Source organism: Garra rufa, chromosome 9 (assembly GCF_049309525.1).
Source record: "Garra rufa chromosome 9, GarRuf1.0, whole genome shotgun sequence".
NCBI classification, from domain to species: Eukaryota; Metazoa; Chordata; class Actinopteri; order Cypriniformes; family Cyprinidae; genus Garra; species Garra rufa.
In genome coordinates this window covers 8,674,658-8,690,840 of record NC_133369.1, presented here as the reverse complement: position 1 = coordinate 8,690,840, position 16,183 = coordinate 8,674,658, and the positions used below count along the sequence as shown (strand labels likewise).

The window sequence follows — 16,183 nt, the reverse complement described above, 5'->3', positions numbered from 1 at the left end:
CCTTTGTCCAATTGGACAAAGACTTTTTTCTAGCACCTCCACTGCCCAGTTGAGAAGCTCAGCGTATCTAAGCCCCGCCCCTGCGAAGGCGTCATATACTAATATGGTCACTATATCCTTATATGCAATGCGGTGGGCGGAGCTCCGGTAACCACGGCTGTTTAGTGTCACTTTCACCGAAATCTTAACTACGGTTCTCAGAGATGAATCGGACAGCTGGCGAGTGAAACACGCTGAATCTCCTCCTGTAAACAGAGCCTACAAGTTTTGACGGATTATTAAGAAACTTTTCTGACGCAAAGGAAAAAATTGTTAGCTTTTAATTCATTTTTATTTTATTTAACGTTAACGTTACATGTTTTGTTTCGCAATAGTATTTCGCGTTCGCTCTTGTTTGGACGAAGATCAGCCTACGATTTGATATCGTATCAGTGTGATGATTGGAAATCGCTCTTTTTTTGGTCTTTTCCTTTAAATATATAATAATAGCCTACGTACGATCGCTATTTATCTTACATTAAAGGCAAAACTTCACACGTGGGATTTCGAGAAGATCGTGAAGTTTCAAACGGATGGTCTTCTCGTGTTCGCTCGGACATTCTCACTCAATACTGACACTATTCGGAGCTTCTGAAACTCCCAAGATGAACGTGTTTTGGGGATTTCTCTCACTGTAATGATGTCACCTTCGTGTTTACTTCCTAAATATTCCAAGACCTCTTCTGAGTAGAGAAGTAAAGTTTCGCAGTATCAAGATCTCAAGGTGGGAAGCGCTGCGCGCCTCGTCCAGATCTCCTCAGATCTTCTCAAGCCTCATTCAGGATCGTTTGAACTCTCCTCCCCGCTTGAAAGGAGTCGCATTGTATCGGTCGTTACCACAGAAAGTGTTGCGGGATAGCATGGCAATGGTAGTAAATCAGTGGCAAGAGAACATTTCGGCTGATCCCGGGTCCCAGCTGCAAATGTGCAGTCAGGAGCCCGGCGGGACACCGGGAACTCCCTCAGGTTCTACCCCGGGCAACGACGCGCTCTCCGGGGACAAAATTCCCAATGTGGACTGCATGGTGTGCGGGGACAAGTCCAGCGGCAAACACTACGGCCAGTTTACCTGCGAGGGCTGCAAGAGCTTCTTCAAGCGCTCGGTTAGGCGGAACCTGAGTTACACCTGCCGGGGGAACCGCGACTGTCCCATCGACCAGCACCATCGGAACCAGTGCCAGTATTGCCGGCTGAAGAAGTGCCTGAAAGTCGGAATGAGGAGAGAGGGTAAGATCTGACAGTGTTTTAACTGCTGCATGCACTAGACGAAAAATCCTGTTGTAGGATAAAGCTGGTCAGAAATGTAAAATGATTTGAAGCTCGGAGACATAATGGTATATCAGTGGTTCTTGAATCTCTTCCAATCAAAATCGTTTTGTTTTTGTTTTTTTATGATTCTTGAGTTGTTTCTTTGAAAATTAAAAAAAAGTTCTTGTTGCGACAATAAAGGTTCGAAAAAGAATCATCACTATGGAATTTTGGTTCTATTTAGAACTTTTACATTTAACATGGCTACAATTATTGTTACAACTAAAACATAATATTGACTAAAAATCAACGAGTCAAATCTTTTTTAAACAGAATACTTATGTAATTTCTCTCAAACATATATTGAGGTGTCTGAGGTGACAGATATCATGTTACCAAAGTGTTTTTGTTAACAACAAGTGCTTTGGAAAAGTATGGTTAACAGAAAAGTTTTGTAATTAACTTTAATTATTTTTTAATAGTAGAATTCCCACTAGAATAGAACAAATATGTATAATCAAAGCTTGTCAAATCAAAGTGGCGATGAGTTCATTACACTTTGTTTAACCTTATTACCAAGAATGAAATTTGAAACCCTGAAAACTCATCAAAGTGCAGAGAGAGCAGATAAGACAAATATTATTGTGTAATGCTATATTACTGTCAACTAAAGGTTTCACCTAGAACCATAAAAGGGGTTTGAGGGCAAAGTTTCTCAAAAAAAACTTTATTATATTGTTTTTTGTAAACCTGTAACATCAACAACTTTTTCTCAAGGAACTCTCTTAATTTCCAAAAAAAAACAAATGTCAATGAAAACTAAACACAAAAAGTTCATAAGGGTAGTAAACATAAGAACCATTAATAAAGGTTTATTTTATGAGCATAGTGATGAAAAGAGTTGTGTATAAAAGCTAATTGCAGCAACAATTGAAGTCTTGTTTTAAAGTATAATTTGGAATTGGACTAATTTTGGCTATTTGCTTCTTAATTGTCCAAATAACATTTAACAACTTAAATCGAAAATTCCTTGTTTGCAGATCAGGAGTTTAAATACTTTTATGGCATAACCGGTTTGTCTAAGTCTTTCTTAGAAATGATCTATTTGAAATTAAGTTTAAATAGTGTTCTTTTTTTAATTGTATGGCGGTGGACAAGCTGTTATCCACTGTGCAGTTAATTGCGAAAACTCTGCCAAGTTCCTCATTCATTTGGGTTATGAAAATGACTGCAGGGAAAATTAATTTATTCATGTTTTCAGACTGAAAAAAACCTGAGAAAGCCTCTTCATTCTCTAGTCTGTTGACCTTTAATGAGCTTCTTGTTTGAAGATGGGTCTTATTCTGTAGCCACTTACATAATATTGTATTTCTGTCAAAGTAGATGCTAACCTCTGACTCAGTCCTTATTGTATTGTATTGAATTTCAGGGATTTTCCAATCACCCTTAGTTGCCTGTTGAATTAGAAAAATATTAACATCTCGTTTTCCAAAACAGTAGAGATCGGGTTTAGATCTCACAAAGGAATAAGAGTCATAAGAGTTAAAAGTCTAGTTACTCAGTGTTTTTATTGTGTTTACATTAATTAATAATTATTTGTTTCATGACTTGTTTTGTCTCTCATAATTGATTGAGAGTTTACATAAAAAAATCCTGATTATTATCATATAGTGTGAATTTATTTGAAACTAAAATGTAAAAGCATTGAAATCATTTTGAATTACGGTCTTTGCGTAGCCTGCACTTCATGTTTTGCACTTATGGATTTGTGAAAACATCAGACATTGGTTTGCTTTAACTGTCTGCATGCATTCACTCAATATCAGCCAGTATTAGGTTGTTTTGCATTTGTACAGACAAAACAGATATAGACAGGAACACATGCAGCCTCGCTGCTTCTTTTCATTCATAAATGATGTCTTGTCTGAATTATGCAATTCAGTCACTTGCAAAGAGAAGCACCTTGTACTGAGCCGTTACAGATAATCTGCAGTCATAACACACTTTGAACTAAACAAACAAAACACTTGTTTCATGTACTGTGGTCATGTATAAGTTTTACTGTACAGTATTTTCCATAAAATATCCTCAAGGTCTTCTTTTAGCAGTGCATAGGTTCACATGAGTGCAGTACAAGTGCGAAATAAATCAGATTCTGTGTTATGTAGATATATGGATTTGGCATGCTTTAGGATGATCTAAGATACTCTGCACTACTTGATTAAAGAAAGATGGAAATATTAATGCATTAAGAATTGGTAGTCGCCAGATAAATGGTTCAGATATCAGACCTTGATAGTATAGATCAATGGTAGCCTTGAAACTCTTGAACTTTTGCATGGTTTGCTTGCTTTGGACGAGGTCAAACGCATTTCTCTGTAAGGTTCTTTGTTTTCTGCAGTGCTTAGAAATCCCACTCTCTCCTCCTACGAGTTAATCACATGCATTTGGTAATGAATGGGGCAGAATCACGCTGCCGCTTACACAGATGCTCACATACAGTGCGTATATACTTCTTAGTACCGATTTCAGACAGCATAGATGAACAGAATGTGACCTTCTTGATTAAATATAGACTATTCCACATGAGAACCTTCTGTAGAAGCTTCAAAGAAGCCAGAAGTGAGTCAATTTTGATGTAACTCAACACAAAGTGAATTATTTACTCATCTTCAGGTTGTCCCAAATCCATATATTTTTTTTTTTTGAGGAGCACACGGGAACATTTCTGAAAATTTTATCTGGTAACTAATAGACTGTAGGTTTGGAAATCTACATTTTTAAAAATAAAGGTTCCAAAATGTTTTTTTTTTTCATAATGATTCCATAGAAGAACCAAGAACCATTTTAGGTTCACCAAAGAACCTTTTAATAATCTAAAGAACGTTTTTCCACTCTAAAGGTTTCGTTAAAACTTAAAAGTTCTTCATGGAACCATCAACGCCAATAAAGAACCTTCTTAAGACTGATCTGAAACTCAGGACCTGAAGGACCCAGCTAGTGCGTTTGTGTCTTAGACTCACTAAGATGATCTTCCTCCTAGCGCTCCTCATCTTCGATCGCTCTACCTGTTTTTACACCTCACGGCTGCTCTTGACATGACTGACATTCCAGCCTGACAAAGGGCGCCTCTGATTGAAAGAAAGCAGTGTGATTGCCTTGTCAGTTCCACAGGCTTCTGCAAGTACGTGCATCTGCAGGAATGTTCCATGCGCAAGGCCGTGACCTTTGTCAGAGCTAGAAAACGACCAGTACGGACTGAATGAAGTCTGACATTCACATGCAAAAATGCTAGCATTCAAAATCTCATAATTTACATTTGAGGGACTTCTAGAGACCAGAATATGTGAGAGATGTGGCAGTGGGATCTTTTATATATCTATGCAGAATGGCTCAGGATGTAAAAATGTCACATTAGGATGCAGTAAACAGTGCATGTCCGCCATGTGACGCTTCTGCTGAGCGTCTCTGGAAACGTGCTGAAGCTGTGACTTCATCTCATGACCTATAAGTCAGTCACTTCCCATGTGCAGGGTGAAATATAGGTCAATGGAAAGTAAACATTAATAATAGACAGGATCATAGCAAAGTCCAAATGTGACGGCTCTCTGCAGGGTTTGGGTAAATATCACTCTGCCACCTGGTCGATTGGCTAATCCTGCTGTTCAACCCGTTTAAACAGGTGACCTCCGGCAGAGGTGACTCTTCCTTCTAGCAGATTTGCTGTGTAGCGTAAAGCCTTATGATTCTTCAAACACAGTGGTGTTCAAAAGTCTGAGACCCCGAGATAATTTTTTTGAAGGGATTTAAACTGTAAAAGTTATGATTTAAAATGTTTTTTTTTTTTGCACTCTATCTAACTAAAAAAACTGAGGCATAGTAGAGATGTTCCGATACCCTTTTTCCTTCCCGATACCGATTCCGATACCTGGGCTCGGGGTATCGGCCGATACCGAGTACTAATCCGATACCTGGGTGTGTAATTGTATATACAGCTGTAGATAATACTAATAAATTATTTTATTGTGTGCTTCAGACTTATTCCTTAATAAAACAAATATACAGTGATATATACAGTGAACTAGAGTATTTTTATTATATGACATACATTGAACTTTTATTATATGACATATACAGTGAACTAGAGTATTTTTATTATATGACATACATTTGACAGTAATATTTTTTCATATAGTTAGTATTAGGCTACTAATCTGGTTTTCTGACGTACATCAGCCCTGTTTATAACAGAGAATTTTGGCCAGAATTTGAAAGATTCTCACTAGATCTCGCAGCAACCTTATTCATTGTGCGGCATTTTCAAATGCTCCTCACTGCATCTCGCAGCAGTAACAGTGTTGCAAAATCAACGTTGGCTCCCGAATAAAGCTGTTCGGGGTTTGTGCAAGTTTGTTTGCATTGCAGTCCAAGCTGATAAACGGTCAGCGCTGAGCAGCTCAAACGTGTCGTGTTAGTTTCACTTTCGTTTCGCGTGCCATTTTATGTTTCTCATCTGAGACAGAAATGGCAGAGCTTATGAGTTGAACAACGCGGTGGTCGCGCCAGTGTGACCGCTCACGAAAATTAGTAACACTGGCAGAAAAATTGGTCACAGTCTGGAGCCCTTTAATATTACCGCAAGTGTCCCGCGCGCTTCAGTACAAGGAGTAAACAAACCACGCGCCTGTACAATTCATTAACACAGAACCACGCATTAATTCATATTTAAACAGTCGGTTTTTGGCTTAATATTAGTCCATATCACGATTTGATTTGTGTAATGAACTACCTTTGATTAATGCATCAAACTTTGACAAATTCCGTGACGTTCCGCGTTAAACTGTAAGTTCCATTTTGACTGGATTCCGCGATTCCGTCCGTGTTTTCCGCATCGCAGAAATCATAAAGCCCTACATATGAGACATGCCGCCGTTTTAGCGGACAAACTGCTAGCACATTTGTATTTCTTCTTCGCTGCTCTAAACAGTGGTTGCTTGTGGCAACACTGTTTGCATTCTGAGCCGCGAAGAAGAACTGGCTTCTGATTTGCTAGCGGGAATAACATATCTTAAGAAAATGGTATCGGATCGGTACGTGGGTTCAAGTACTCGCCGATTCCGATGCTAGATTTTTTTGTGGTATCGGCGGCATTTCCGATACTAGTATCGGAATCGGAACAACCCTAAGGCATAGTAATTGCTTTAACTCTATTGTTGTCACTGATAATCAGAAAATAGTGTTCAAATCAAGCCTTAAATAAAAATAAATAAATAGTAGATAAAAACTGAAAGCTATGTGTGTTCAGAGTGCTAAAATTACTTGAACTAAAAATGAGAAAACAAATTAATAAAGCTAATTATAACTATTAAAAATGAAGAAAACTGACAAAATGACATAAAAAATTATAAAACTTGAATTGACAAAAAATAAAGCTATTTGAAAATAGTATGCAATACTCTAATAGTATATAAATGATACTAAAATAGCACTGCTGATTATATAATTACTAAAACGCAAGTTTAGGAATGCTGTAAAATGATAAAAGAAAGCTTTTTTTGCAGTTGTGACCCTGAGTTTGTAGCAATAGCCAACAATACATTGAATGGGTCAAAATTATACATTTTTCTTTTATGCCAAAAATCATTGGGATATTAAGTAAAGATCATGTTCCATTAAGTTATTTTGTAAATTTCCTACTGTAAATATATCAAAACTTAATTTTTCATTAGAAATATGCATTGCTAAGAACTTAAATTGGACAACTTTAAAGGTGATTTTTTTGTGCACCCTCAGATTCCAGATTTTCAAAAGTTGTATTAATATTGTCCTGTCCTACCAATACATTAATGGAAACCTTTTTATTCAGCTTTAAGATGATGTATACATCTTAATTAAAAAAAAAAGACCCTTATGACTGGTTTTGTAGTCCAGGGTCACTGTTGGTTGCTCTTCTTTCCTTTAGTGTCATATTGAAAGCATGCACATCTATTTTACCTGTTCAAGTGTGAATTGCTCCTTATTCAAAATAATTCAGTCAGTAAGGTTTAATGGATTTCACCTGAGTGATTTAATGTTGAACATCCAATGTCAGACATTTTCGTTAAAGCAAATGTTCACCTGTCCCCACCCTTCATGTCTTATGGTATGCCATAGCTCCGTCGCAACCAGTTTCAGGAGAGAACGACAAACAGTGAAAACAAACGAGGAACAGGAAAGTCCGGCTACCTTAACTTTTGACCTCTGAGTGCGAGTCGAGTGTTAATCCTCTGACACACGTAAGGCATGTTCACTTATTGATTTATCCGAGCCTCATAAGAATGCAGCACAACTTCGGCTCTGAAGAAATGTATGCTTGAGTCAAGACTCAAGAGTGCCTGAGTTTGCTTTGATTTAGCAGATTTTCTATTCTGTTCTATTCAGAGAGAGAGCGAGAAATAATGTGAGAAAAAGGTCCAGAAAAAGAACATGTTTACAGTTTCACAACTGTTTATAACATATTAACAACATATTAGAATGATTTTTGAAGGATCATGACACTGAAGACTGGAGTAATGATGCTGAAAATTCAGCTTTGCATCGCAGAAATAAATACAATTTTAAAATACACTAATATAGAAAACAGTTATTTTAAATAAAAAAAATACACAATATTACTGTTTTTATGTATTTTTGATCAAATAACTGCAGCCTAGGTGAGCAGAAGAGACTTTAAAATAAAAAAACTACTGATTCTTAAAATAAGCACTGTTTCTTCACGAATGACATTCATAAAACATCATTTTTCATTCAGTAACTGTGTAAAACAAGAAATAGGAAAAGCTTCAGTTGTAAATTATACACATAACCGAAGCATTCATTATATGTATTCATCATAACAAAAGCTTCTGAATCCTCATCATTCTGTTTCTCCATTTACTCTTCCTTCCTTCCGAAAGGAAACTGGTTGTATTTCATATCATAATGAGAGTGTGACTTGTTCCTTCCGTTTAATCTGCATTGTGATCTTGTGTGATTTGCTAGCTAGAGGTTGCTGAGTGGCTGTATTGTTAATCATAGTGGGCGTTTCTACCATTGGATGCCCTAATCTGATTGGTGGGTTGATGCTGATAATCTCAAATATCGGCCAATTAGTCTGCCTAGATCTGATATCTGTAGTTTCTCAGCCCTGTTTCTCTTTTTAGTCGTTCTTTTTAGTCAACCTCAGCTCCAAGTTACCTTTTATCTGCATTCTTAAAAAGTGCCTTTGGCAAAATTGTATTTAAATGATTAAAATAAAACAATAATGATACCCTCAGGTCCTGGGTTTGTCATTTATGAGGAACGGCTGAGATAAAGTTGCCACTTTTGAACTCTATTACGTCTCTGAGCAATAACATTTTCCTTAGTTGTTTGTCATTCCCTCTTATACACAGTCTCTTTTTCATTCTGTTTCATTTCATGCTCCCTCTGGTTTATAGTAAATGGAGTTATTGGCCAGACAGCAGGATAGTTAACAGGTGTTTCCCAAATGGGCACTGAGCTGCGTCATTACAGGAATGGCCTCTGTTTTGCCCTTCGCCTCTGGCTGAACCATTTGTTTGAAGAAGTGTGAAAAACACCATTTCACCCATAGTGTTCACTCACTCATTACTCACTGATGGATAGCATAGGGGTCGGCATCTCTCTGATGGGTTTCACAGATGCTATGACTGCAGTCGCTTAGACATTAGAAAGCAGAAGGGGACTTGGATGTATTTGGTTGTGTTTGCAAGTAAACACATCAATATCTAACGGCTCTTTGCTTTTTATGTCCTCTTCCTCAGCTGTTCAAAGAGGACGTATGTCCAACTCGCAGACCAGTCCAGGACAGTACCTAAGCAACGGGAGTGACCCATACAACGGGCAGCCGTATCTCTCAGGCTTCATCTCTTTGCTTCTACGGGCTGAGCCGTACCCCACGTCCCGCTATGGAGCCCAGTGCATGCAGTCTAACAACCTGATGGGCATCGAGAACATCTGCGAATTGGCTGCCCGTTTGCTCTTCAGTGCTGTTGAGTGGGCGAAGAACATCCCTTTCTTTCCTGACCTGCAGCTCATGGATCAGGTCAATTTTAAGTTTATTTTTACTTAAGAATACTAAATAAAAAATATATATTAGGCATTTTGGTCACACTTTATTTTAAAGTCCAATTCTGACTATTAACTAACCATTAACTATGATTTTTGACTCAATAAACTCCTAATTTGCTGCTTATTAATAGTTAGGTAGTTGTTAGGCTTCAGTAAAGGGTAGGGTTAAAAGTTCTAAAATTTGGTCCAGCAGAGTAATGCATTAATATGTGCTTTATAAGTATTAATAAACAGCCAATATGCTAGTAATATGCATAATACTTAATAGTGAGATTTAATCCTTAAAATAAAGTGTTACCATAAATTAATATATTAATTAATTATTTTTTTATTTAATTTTATTGAAATGGTAAATCAAGTTAAAATTTTATATATATTATTTTTTTATGCATCATTTTTATTTTAATTTATTTTATTTTATTTATTTTAAAGGCATAAGTCGGTCGAAAAGAAAAGTTTTTCCTGGGAGTAACATGCACTATGTATTGGAACATCTATAAAGAAAATAAATTAGAGCAATAAGTCATTACTTTGATTTTACAACAGATGAGGGATGAATTTCCTGAAACCCACTTAATCATGATTAAAATGACTGTAATGCACAGCCTTGAGTGATATATTGCCAACAATGACAGCAATATAATAAAAGACTGTAGTGTTGTTTTTTTAGATTTTATTTCACAAAAAAACACAAAACCAGTCGGGCATATTTGTAGCAACAGCCAAAAATACATTGTATGGGTCAAAATGATCGATTTTTCTTTTATGCCATAGGATAGGATATTAAGTAAAGATCTAGATATTTGTAAAATTTCCTACCATAAATATATCAAAATGTAATTTTTGATTAATAATATGCATTGATAAGAACTTCACAAGGCGATTTTCTCAATATTTAGATTTTTTGCACCCTCAGATTTTCAAATAGTTGTATCTCAACCAAATATTGTCCTATCCTAACAAACCATACGTCAGTACAAAACTTATTTATTCAACTTTCAGATCTCAAAACCTCAATTTCAAAAAACTAACCCTTATGATTGGTTTTGTGGTCCAGGTCACAATTTATAATGGGATATTGATATAATTTTGACTTCTTTGTGAGTTTAAACAAGAAACGCACATGTTCATGTTAATGTATTTTATATTTTAAAGTTCAGTATTTTCATATTTAAAGAAAAAAACACCTGTGTGGCTTTTTTGTGTGTAGGTGGCGCTCTTGCGCATGTCGTGGAGTGAACTGTTCGTTCTGAATGCTGCTCAGTGCTCTATGCCGCTGCATGTAGCGCCCCTGCTGGCCGCTGCTGGTCTACACGCCTCCCCCATGTCAGCCGAGCGGGTGGTGGCCTTTATGGACCACATACGAGTCTTCCAAGAGCAGGTGGAAAAACTGAAAGCCCTTCAGGTAGACACGGCTGAGTACTCCTGTCTGAAGTCCATCGTACTCTTCACCTCTGGTAAGAATAACTAGCCTTAAGGCTACTTGGTTTGATTGGCATTTATTGTATGAGTCGATTTTAGTAGCACAGTTTCCACCTCAATTTAGTTTAGTATTCTGAGAGGTTACTAAATAGGTGAAACAAATTAAAAGGGTACCTGATTACATAACACATGTTACAGTACAAATAACGTGTTACACCCAAAACATTCACAATGGGCAGGATGCCCTGTGCCACTGCCAATCGCTTTGGTACAGAGCTCCAGACTCAGAGATGTCTTGCCCAGTGGTTTAGATTATTTCTGATTCCCTGCTCTACCTGTCAGAAACCCTTTTCCAGCCCAGACCTGCTCTTTTCCAAATGGATGGCTGAGCCCACCGCTCTCGATTCGTTTTTTTATCACTCAATCCTTCACGCTTCCATTTATTATTGAAACCAGGCAAGCAGCCCCCCGCCCCACCTCAACTTCCACCAACATGACTGAATTATGCATGCTGAGTTGCGGCAAGAGGGATTCGCTTCAGTCTGGCCGTGACCTACATAACCTCTGTAGCCCAGGGCATCAATGTGATCCATCCTGCAATTCCAGCCAAAGCCCCCCTCCACCCCCTGCCGGGATCCACCGACATGAGCTAACAGGGACAGACAAACTCTTGTGGCCCGTAACCTCAGCCCAAACCTCCTATCACCTCACATCACCCGACAGGCCTCTAATGTCAGCCAGTCGCCCCGATTGCCCGACGCGGTGCGGTGGCAGCTCCCAGCGCGTGTTCACACTGTGAAACACAAAGAGAGAGGGGGATGCCTTTGCCGTGCAACGCCAGCGTGAGGGGGACTGGCGCAGAAGCACGCAAGGCTTGTCACCGCTGACATTACGCCAGGGACTGACGCATCAGTGCCCCCCTTACAAAACACTGCCTACCGTAACTATAGATGTCTTTATCTGGACTCATGGGACAGAAGTGGCGGTTGTGTCCCGCTCAGCGGGTATCCTCGCCCTTATAGAAATATGAAGCAATTAATCTTTTGTTATCAGAACTGAAGCTCAGCATGATTAAGTGTACGCATACACCAATGATAAGTAGCGTGACAGAGAGAATGACGAAGGGGATCGTGTCTTAATAACCTGCGATAGATAGATAGATAGAGATAGATAGATAGATAGATAGATAGATAGATAGATAGATAGATAGATAGATAGATAGATAGATAGATAGATAGATAGATAGATAGATAGATAGATAGATAGATAGGTAGGTAGGTAGGTAGGTAGGTAGGTAGATAGGTAGGTAGATAGATAGATTACTTTACAATAGATAGATGATGGATGGAGGGATGGATGGATAGATTACAGTAGCAGGTGGGTATATAGATTAATTTATAATATATAATAGATAGATAGATAGATAGATAGATTGTTTTACGATAGATAGATAGACAGACAGACAGACAGACAGACAGATAGATAGATAGATAGATAGATAGATAGATTGTTTTACGACAGATAGATCGATAGATAGACAGATAGATAGATAGATAGATAGATAGATTGTTTTACGATAGATAGATAGATAGATAGATAGTTTTACGATAGATAGACAGATAGATAGATAGATTGTTTTACGATCGATAGATCGATAGATAGATAGATTGTTTTACGATAGATAGATTGATAGATAGACAGATAGATAGATAAATAGATAGATGATAGATAGATAGATAGATAGATAGATAGATAGATTGTTTTACGATAGATAGATCGATAGATCGATAGATAGATAGATAGATAGATAGATAGATAGATAGATAGATAGATAGATAGATAGATAGATTACTTTACAATAGATAGATGATGGATGGAGGGATGGATGGATAGATTACAGTAGAAGGTGGGTATATAGATTAATTTATAATATATGATAGATAGATAGATAGATAGATAGATTGTTTTACGACAGACAGACAGACAGACAGACAGATAGATAGATAGATAGATAGATAGATAGATAGATAGATTGTTTTACGACAGACAGACAGACAGACAGACAGACAGACAGATAGATAGATAGATAGATAGATAGATAGATAGATAGATAGATAGATAGATAGATAGATTGTTTTACGATAGATTGTTTTGTCATTGATTGTTGTACGATAGATAGATAGATAGATAGATAGATAGATAGATAGATAGATAGATAGATAGATAGATAGATAGATAGATAGACAGTTTTACGATAGATGCCTAGTTTTATCATACATAGATTGTTTTATGATAAATAGATAGACTGATAGATACATAGAAAGACTGATTGATTGATTGTTCAGTAGATAGATGGGTTGATAGATACTACAGTATTTCTTAATTTTTCCATCTGTTTTACTTTCTTCTTCAGATGCCATGGGTCTATCTGATGTGGCCCATGTGGAGAGCATCCAGGAAAAGTCCCAGTGCGCTCTTGAGGAGTACGTGCGGAACCAATACCCCAATCAACCCAACCGATTCGGCCGCCTGTTGTTACGGCTGCCCTCCCTACGCATCGTTTCTTCTCCTGTTATCGAACAGCTGTTCTTTGTCCGACTGGTAGGCAAAACGCCCATCGAGACCCTGCTGCGGGACATGCTGCTTTCCGGCTCCAGCTACAACTGGCCTTACATGCCCGTCCAGAGAGACCGGCCCATCTCGCTGCATTACAATGAGAACGGGCCCTGATCCCGCATCCTACAACCCATATCACGCCCCTTTCTGCCACATCATCACCTGCTCACTTACCTGAAGCACCAGCCGTTTGTTCCGTCGATGGGAATGGACTACAGCGTTCATACAGACACCGAACTGTTTCCTACAGAGGTTTTCTATGAACGAGGACTGCTTGGCCCAAAGTGCAACGTCCATTCCTGATTTTGACTCAACCAGAAGCCATTAAAGCTGATGCCAAAACTTTACCAGAACAGCTATTAGATGGACCTCGAAACCACTTGTATTAACGGGAGATTCAAGATTCTGTCCGTTTGGTTGTTAAATACAACTGAGATAAAGGCATGACTCTTGCAGGACTCTTGGAGAGAAAGCCATTGCCAAAGTAGGACGGGCAACTGAACTCTCAAGAGCATTTATGGAACTGATGACTGAGGTGAAATTCCGTTTGTCTTGTTGATTTTTGTGTTAAGGTCTCTGATGAAGAGGGAAGACTTGAAAGAGGCACTTGAAACCAGCCAGATAACCCTCACTTTCCGTGCTTTTCTCAGCTGCATCCAAATACTCAGCACATCTAGACAGAATGTTGCCGTCTCAAGCACAACATGTGTCTTGTTAAATACAGGTGTTTATCTCCTGTAGTTTCAAGAAAAACACTAGGGTAAAATAGGGTATTCTGGGATGTTTAGGAACGTATGTCCAGGTGAACAAAGTCTATGCTAACTTTACCATATTCTAGCTGGGTTTTCATAGGATAAAGTCATGTTAACAGTCAAACATGCAAAAATGACCCAGATTACCCTAATTGACCCAACAAACTCAAGACCTCAATTATGCCAATAGTCTGCCTTTGATGACCAGGTATATTGTGTAGCATACTGTAGGTTTCATCAAGTATTTTTGTTACTTTCTTGCTCGTTTGAATATGTTTAAACCCCCTTGTCACATTTTTTTTAAACATGGCACTACAGCTTTTAAGGCAGCATTTGGATATAAAAGCCATTGGGACCTTTGAAAGCAGGACCTGTTGTATTAGTTCACAGAATATTTCTATCAAAGTATGTTTTTCTGTATTTTAGGTTTGGAGAAATGAATTAATGAAATAAAATCTGTCATTCACAGAATTGCTGCTGTTGTTTTTGTGGCATTTTGTTCCTGTATCAACTTTTGTTCTCCGGTCATTCTGGTTTGAGCCTCTGCTTTATAGTTTTTAAGCATTTTTTAAGCAACTGTTGTACATTAAAATAGATTTGAATCCAAAATGTTGATGCATCTGGTTGACTGAAACAGGTTTTCCTCAGGTATTTAAAGGGATAGTTCACCCAAAAATGAAAATTCTGTCATTATTTATTCACCCTCATGTTGTTCTAAACTCATAAGACCTTCATTCATCTTCGAAACACAAATTAAGGTATTTTTGATGGAATCCGAGAGCTTTCTGGCCCTGCATAGACAGCAACGCAACTGACACGTTCAAGGTCTAGAAAGGTATTTAGGACATTGTTAAAATTGTCCATGTGACATCCGTGGTTCAACCGTAATGTTATAAAGCTAGGAGAATACTTTTTGTGTGCAAAGAAAAATTAGTTTATTTATTTTCTTCTGTTCCATGTCAATCTTTTGATGCACATTCACAAGAGTAGCCTACAATGACACATTCTCATAGCTTCATAAAAATTATGGTTGAACCACTGATGTCACATGGACTATTTTAATGATATTCTTACTACCTTTCTGGGCCCTGAATGTGGTAGTTGCATTGCTGTTTATTGAAGTTCAGAAAATTCTTGGATTTTATCAAAAATATCTTAATTTGTGTTTCAAAGGTGAACAAATGTCTTGTGGATTTAGAATGACATGAAGGTGAGTAATAATGACAGAATTTTCACTTTTGGGTGAACTAACCCTTTAACTCCATGGCAAAACTGTTCAGTTTTTCCAGGTCAATGTTCCCAATACCATGAGTAAGGGTAAGGACCATTGTACAAAGATATTTGGTTGTATTTTACAATGTTTTAGTGCTATGTAAAATATTTATATATATATATATATATATATATATAAGATTTCAAGAATGAAGTCGAAATGCTTCGAGAATAAAGTCGAAATGTTTCGAAAATTTAAATTTAAATTAAATCCTAAATTTAGACTTTATTCTCATAATTTTGACTTTATTCTCGTAATTTCGACATTATTCTCAAAATATTTTGACTTTATTCTCATAATTTCGACATTATTCTCAAAATATTTGGACTTTATTCTCATAATTTGGACTTTATTCTCATAATATTTAAACTTTATTCTCATAATTTGGACTTTATTCTCGTAATATTTCGACATTATTCTCAAAATATTTTGACTTTATTCTCATAATTTTGACTTTATTCTCAAAATATTTAGACTTTATTCTCATAATTTTTAGACTTTATTCTCATAATTTTGACTTTATTCTCGTAATATTTAGACTTTATTCTCATAATTTGGACATTATTCTCATAATATTTAGACTTTATTCTCATAATTTCGACTTTATTCTCAAAATATTTTGACTTTATTCTTATAATTTCAACTTTATTCTTAAAATATTTCGACTTTATTCTCAAAATATTTAGACTTTATTCTTATAATTTCAACTTTATTCTTAAAATAT

At 37.1% G+C, this 16,183-nt stretch overlaps 1 protein-coding gene across 1 annotated transcript; it reads left to right on the top strand.

Annotated features, from left to right (window-relative positions):
- Positions 1 to 215: 215 nt before the first annotated feature.
- On the top strand, positions 216 to 14,657 carry nr2f5 (nuclear receptor subfamily 2, group F, member 5). The gene is made up of 4 exons (XM_073847415.1): positions 216 to 1,266; positions 9,090 to 9,370; positions 10,607 to 10,853; positions 13,232 to 14,657. Exons 1-4 carry the CDS (start codon positions 900 to 902, stop codon positions 13,546 to 13,548), a joined length of 1,212 nt encoding a protein of 403 aa, XP_073703516.1. The 5' UTR covers positions 216 to 899; the 3' UTR covers positions 13,549 to 14,657.
- Positions 14,658 to 16,183: the final 1,526 nt, after the last annotated feature.

What these genes read in the sequence shown, in the direction of transcription:
- nr2f5 (XM_073847415.1), top strand. Translation starts at nt 900, where the DNA reads ATGGCAATGGTAGTAAATCAGTGGCAAGAGAACATTTCGGCTGATCCC. An exon ending in AGTCGGAATGAGGAGAGAGG is followed by an intron (nt 1,267 to 9,089) that starts GTAAGATCTGAC and finishes CCTCTTCCTCAG; the next exon opens with CTGTTCAAAGAGGACGTATG. An exon ending in CATCGTACTCTTCACCTCTG is followed by an intron (nt 10,854 to 13,231) that starts GTAAGAATAACT and finishes TTTCTTCTTCAG; the next exon opens with ATGCCATGGGTCTATCTGAT.